This window comes from Austrofundulus limnaeus, unplaced genomic scaffold, assembly GCF_001266775.1.
Source record: "Austrofundulus limnaeus strain Quisiro unplaced genomic scaffold, Austrofundulus_limnaeus-1.0 Scaffold385, whole genome shotgun sequence".
Lineage (NCBI taxonomy): Eukaryota > Metazoa > Chordata > Actinopteri > Cyprinodontiformes > Rivulidae > Austrofundulus > Austrofundulus limnaeus.
In genome coordinates, this window is record NW_013952787.1 from 441,046 (window position 1) to 447,328 (window position 6,283).

The following is a 6,283-nucleotide window of genomic DNA, read 5'->3' on the forward strand; positions in this document are numbered from 1 at the left end:
GCACCAGGCTGGGAAGACTGAATCTGCAGAAGGCAAGCAGCTTGGTGTGAAGAAATTAACTGTGGGAGCGATGATTAGAAAACGGAAGACCTACAAGACCACTGATAATCTCCCTCCATCAGGGCCACACAAGATCTCACCCCGTGGGATAAAAAAAAATCCCAGAACCACACGGGGGACCTAGTGAGTCCAGAAGAGTATTGGGAGAAAGTCATATGGTCAGATGAAACCAAAGTAGAACTGTTTGATAGAAACAACTCGTCGTGTTTGGAGGAGAGTGAATGCTGAGTTACATCTAAAAAGACCTACTGTGAAGAATGGGAGTGGCAACATCATGCTTTGGAGCTGTGTCTCTGCAAAGGGATCAGGACAACTGATCCGTGTCCATGAAAGAGTGAATGGGGGTGTCTATCGTGAGATTTTGAGTGCAAACCTCCTTCCATCAGCAAGAGCTGAAGATGAAACGTGCTTTAGATGAGATCTGCATGGAGGAATGGGCCAACATACCAGCGACAGTGTGGGCAAATCTTGTGAAGACTTACAGAAAACCTCTGACCTCTGTCATTTCCAACAAAGGATATATAACAAAGTGTTGAGATTAACTTTCGTTATTGACCAAATACTTATTTTCCACCACAATTTGCAAATAAATTCTTTAAAAAAAAAATCAGACAATGTGATTTTCTACACGTTTTCTCATTTTGTCTCTCATAGTTGAGCTCTAGCTATGATGTCAATTACAGGCCTCTCATCTTTTTAAGTGGGAGAACTTGAACAATTGGTGGCTGACTACTTTCCCCAATGTATACCTATGTTTTTCAGAGAAGTGTTATAATTGATGACAAAATAAACTCAACTTTATATGTCTGCATCACAGTTAGCTTCTTTTAACATAATCAAGAACACATTCTAAAGTCCTGTGTTCTTAAATCCACCTCCTGATTGGGACTACGAGGCTGTGAGTAAAARCAGTTTATCAGAGGAGCTGTACCTGAGCCCTGTTGGACCATTAGCCTCGTTTGGAAACAGCTCCTTCAGTACATCCTTCTCCCCTCCTTTAGAACTTTGATCTCTGGCTGAGATCTTCTCAACCTGCAGACACAAACAAAAGATTAAGAAACTTCGTGAACTAAAGCTCTGTGACCACTGGAAGAATAAAACAGGAACAACTACTCCTCAGAGACCACGTTGAGGAAACGTAGCCTCACGTTTTAATACCAAATTTAACCAAATTTAGTGTCCACATAWCTAATAATGACCTCATACACCAGCTTTCCAGAAACACAGCTGTTTAGGAATGTCTATCAATTATTTTTATTTCAAAGTGTTTGAGGTGTGCCTCAAGGTTTTAGGTCCAACATTGACTCTTTATGTGCAAATCATTTAAAAATWTACTRGATTTATGTGTGTATWTTGCAAAAACTTTAACCMCAAAAATGGAAATGTTGGTCAATAAAGTGAGCTGGTGCCCCAACTTGGTAAAAGTGTAGTGTAGGACAGAAATAGTTAATCACTCTTTTTGTTTCTCTGCTAACAAATCCCTACAAATGCAACCCCCTATTTTTTAGCTTAAAAGCTAAAAATGTGTGTGTGTGTGTGGGTGGGTTGCATTTTACAGGCATAAACACAGTAATGTAAACTATCATAATTATCCAGTTGATGTTAATTTGTAACTAAATTTTCCCTAGGTGTGAGTGAGTGTGTGATTGTTTATTTGTCTGGGCTGTCTCTGTGTAGCCTTGAGATAGACTGGAGACCTTCTGAGTGGACCGCCCTCTCACACAGTGACTGCTGGAGATGGGTATCAAATCCCCCATGCCCCAAAACAGAAATAAAACTGGTAAAGAAAAGAGATGGATGGATATAATGTATTATTTTGCCATTTAACAAAGAAAAAGAAAGAGATCAAGTATAATGAAGACACCATGAGCAGGACCTGATCCAGAAAAGGACTACTGGTCTCAACAAGTTCAGAGATGTTCTGATGCATCTCAGTAATCCAGGTAGAAAAAAATCAAAAAGAAAAAATATGTAGGTCCTCTGGATGGGTTCTTCTTTAGTGAAATGTTTCGTCTCCCCTCCAAGAGACTTCTTCAGTCTGATGAGTTTCAGGTGAACTCAGCCTTATAAGCACTGCCTCCACATGGTGGACAAACAGGTTAGTCACATGCAAAAGCGGGCCATCGCCTAACAATAGGCTTGATTAGCTCTATTGTTCATAGAGGGTCATGTGCCCCATCACCTGACTCATTGGTTTGGATGCTTCGGCTGGGGTTCTTTGGTGTCATGTTATGTTTATGTAATGATCGCAAATGGAGTTCAACGTCCCCTTGTTTTTGTATCTCTTTCCCTTTTTGTGTTGGTATCGTTGGGGCCCTGATTCACACCTTTTGCTCACAAGTGGACACGAAGGCCTCAACCTCTGTTTAATGGTGGACGGTTTTTCTTCACAAAAATGGCTTCCTTTACTCCTCTCTCAAACCAACGTTCCTCTTTATCAAGGATGAGAACATCTTCCAATAAGTCAGATGATGGGGCACATGACCCTCTATGAAAAATAGAAATAATCAAGCCTATTGTTAGGCGATGGCCCTCTTTTGCATGTGACTGACCTCTTTGTCCACCATGTGGAGGTAATGCTTATAAGGCTGAGTTCAGCTGAAACTCATCAGACTGAAGAAGTCTCTTGTAGGAGAGACGAAACGTTTCACTAAAGAAGAACCCATCCAGAGGACCTACTTATTTTTTCTTTTTGAAGTTCAGAGATCATCTGTAAGATCTGAATGAACTAAGACAGAAAGCCAGCCCCTCCTCCACACTCAGATCACAATAATGAAGTGATCTCACCAGTTTTCTAGGCAGTTATTCCTCCAGGCCTCGGCCCAACTGCTGAACAGTGTGAACAGCAGGGGGAGCTGCTCTGTCTGAAATGAACCAGCCACTCTAAACCAAATTAGAATCTGAGCAAAGATAACATCCAGTCAGACAGAAACAGATGAAAAGGACGGAGGAGCTAATCCACATCGCATGCTTCAAATGGGGCTCAATCGGATCCTAGTGGGACTTCAGGAAAAAAAAAACATTTCCTTTGCCGGAGTCAGAAGAAACTAATGAAATCCAGCTGCTGGGTAATTACTGCACAAATACCAGAGTCAGATGAGTGTAGGCGAGAAACTGTCTGAGGGTTAGGATTACAGAAACTAAACCTGAAATTGTTTCATATTATACTTGATTGTTTACTTCATGATGTCACAAAACACAATGTTTACAGTTTCATCGCTGTGGACGATGTTTTACAGTACCAGCAAATCCGGCGTCCTGAGGCATCACCAGCTGAAAGAAGGCATCAGAAAACCGAAGAGGCTCCTCTGGCTACATGCCTGTTCACAGGGCTCTCATGCTAAAGAGGTTAGAGACCTGGCACCTGACAAACACCTGACACCAGGTTGCACTCTCAAGACTTTTTCAAGACTTTCCAGGACCAATTTCCTGAAATTAGAGGACCACGCTTGGTGGCATTTACCTACTGCTACTGCTGGATACGTCATCAATAAAGGATTTTAAACACAATACAAATTCAATAAAAAAATTAATGACATGGAAGTTGTTTGGTCAGAATTAATGAAAGAAAGTGGATTGAATGTCAAGCATTCATGGTCACAACACATGAATGTGTGATGGCGAGAAGAGGCTTTGTTGAAAGCCTTGATGCCCCTCAGAAAATGTGTTGCAAAACGGTTCATTTCTTGAAGTGCCGACTTGATGACTCTGACATGTGTCTGGCTGATTCACCAAGTCACTCGCCAGAAGATTGAACTCAYTGAAGCGCATGCTGTTACGCACACGTTAACTACAATGACAGAATGAAGTGCWGAACAAAGACAAAAATAACAACACGTCGACAGCATTCGTCTTCCAGGTGAAATTTCAAACGCAAAAACATTCAAGAATTTTCAAGTATGGGTGTCTTTTTATGGCTTTGTTCAAACATTATTCAGAGCCTTGAACTGATTTTTTCCAATTCAAAAACTTTCAAACGTTTTAAAGGACCTGAGGAAACTGGTTAAAACAAGATTAAACAAACACCCAGGAAGTAGAAGACAGAACTCACAAGTCAAACCAGGAACAGAAACAAACACTTGTACTGTGGGTCACCATGATCAGCACAGATAAACTCTCTCTCCACTGGATTCTTACCTCTTGCTGCTGGATGATGATGGAGGAGTTCTTCCCTCTGCTCCTCACTGCTCTCTCCAGCACTGGAGGAGGCGCTGGCTCTGGTTCTGCTTCGGTCTCGGGTTCTGGTTCTGATATCACTTCTGAAAACACAGTCAGATGCTTCCATCAGTACTAGCTGGACGCTAAGATATAGAACGTCCAATCAAGAGTTCAAACTAGGGCTGTCACAAACTATTATTTTTGTAATCGATTAATCACCGATTATTTTTTCGATTAGTCGACTAATCGGATCATACGTTAATTGAATATAAAACATAGAGCTTATCRYRYCAGAATGCAGCTGCTGTTATATAACCATGGTTAGATTTTAGCTATATGCTAACTAAAAATAATTGCTGTGGAAGGTAAGTTCTGCTCTGCAGATATTACACAGGTTTCTCTTTCATTTTCTTAAAATGATCCCACACTTGAGCTCCGTTGCTGGGTAGCCATGATACCAGAGCCTGTCTGTATAATGTCTTGTRACGTCCACGGCCTACCCCAGTTACCACTACTGTGCATGTGTGTCAAGGACAGAAAGGTAGATGTGGCAGTGGAAGGTGTCAAAGCAGTTTGGAGAGAAAAACAAAGTAAAGAACAAAAAAAAAAAGCGAAGGGAACTTTTCCGACAGAACTTCTGTAGATGTTTCAGCAGCACACTGAATAATCTAGGACTCAGAGATCTTACCATCCTCATCGCTGTAGACGGTGGATTCATGGTTTCCGTTGTGGTTGACCTGAGGCAGCTGAGCAGGACCATCAAGCAGCTTCTGCAGCTTCTTTTCATACAACTTACGAGTGGAAGCTGGAAGGAGCAGAATGGAGGAGAACATTTTAYTAAACCCACACATTATTCTGTTTATCAGCAGAGAGACTAGTTCTCAGTAGGGCTGGGCAGTATGACCTCAAATTCATATCACGGTATAAATTGAACCCCTTCACGGTAACAGTATATATCGCTGTAGAAAATTATCACAAAAAGTAAAGATAATGTCTTTTTTAGAGCATGTTTTTTTGCAGAAAACTGTAATCTTAATTAAACCCAACATTTTTGCTTTAATATCAGCCTGCCAAACAATGAGCTTCTGCCTGCTGAACTTATCAGCTGCTGCTCTGCTGCGCGCTCATCTTCATCATCTTCATCATCTTCATCATCAGAGCAGAAGCCAACTTTACATTAGCAAGATGGATTTACGACTGAACGAACGTCCACGTCTGTTTTGTTAAGAATCTCTGTGGGTAGCAATACATAAATTTTTTTTTTCTCCGACAATTGGGTGTGAAAAACTACAGTTAAAGCTTCGCTCTGCGGGATGTGCAGCGAGAGGAGAGGAGAGGAGAGGAGAGGAGAGGAAAGGAGAGGATCCTGCGACACAATGTAACTTTTCTACAGCGGGAGGAGGAAATTTTGAGGATTTATTCTCTCTATACGTGTTTTAAAACGCTAGAATTTCTTCATTATATTTCGAACTCCTGCTCAGTTRTCTCTGCACTCGCAGCCCTGTTGACACAGGTGCGATGACGTAATGACGATACGACAGTAGAGGGTAAATTTCTACCATAAGCCAACTTCATACCGTTTCTACCGTATATACCGCGCAGCCCTAGTTCTCACTGCTAAAAAAAAAATACATGTCCTACAGGACCAGCCCAGGTAAAAAAAAATGATGTTAAACAGTTAAATGAACAACATTTGGATTAGACAAGTTCAGACATATAATACATCCATATAATCAGAGGTGCACATAAGCAGTGCGCAGGTGCGCTTGCGCAATCAAAAAAGGAAAAAGCGCACCAGATGGGACGTCATAAAGCTCCCTACGGGTATTTACAAACAACACTAAACTGATTCAGATTAACATAAAATAAATCCTGTTTTATAATTAAATGTCTGTTTCCTGCTATAAAGAAAAATCCTCCTCCTGTCCTCCTTGTTCCTAATCAGGGTCAGGGTGGGGCGGGAACCTGTCCTCGCTGCCTTTGGGTGAAGGACAGGTCTCCGGTTCACCAGAGACACCTGGACAGGTCTCCAGTTCACCAGAGACACCTGGACAGGTCTCCAGTT

The 6,283-nt window shown here is 41.6% G+C and overlaps 1 protein-coding gene and 1 long non-coding RNA gene across 2 annotated transcripts in view; one reads left to right on the top strand and one right to left on the bottom strand.

The window, feature by feature from the left end:
- The window catches only part of tmpoa (thymopoietin a), a 27,104-nt gene that overhangs the window by 3,602 nt on the left and 17,219 nt on the right, over nt 1-6,283 (bottom strand). The window contains exons 3-5 of the mRNA XM_014023668.1: nt 4,907-5,023; nt 4,198-4,319; nt 992-1,092 (exon numbers count right to left, since the gene is read on the bottom strand). Of these exons, the coding sequence (XP_013879122.1) occupies nt 992-1,092; nt 4,198-4,319; nt 4,907-5,023 (340 nt within the window). The remainder of the gene's footprint in view (nt 1-991; nt 1,093-4,197; nt 4,320-4,906; nt 5,024-6,283) is intronic.
- Nucleotides 2,713-3,598, top strand: LOC106528491 (uncharacterized). The gene is made up of 2 exons (XR_001311508.1): nt 2,713-3,128; nt 3,300-3,598. It is a non-coding gene; the product is annotated as an uncharacterized LOC106528491 (long non-coding RNA).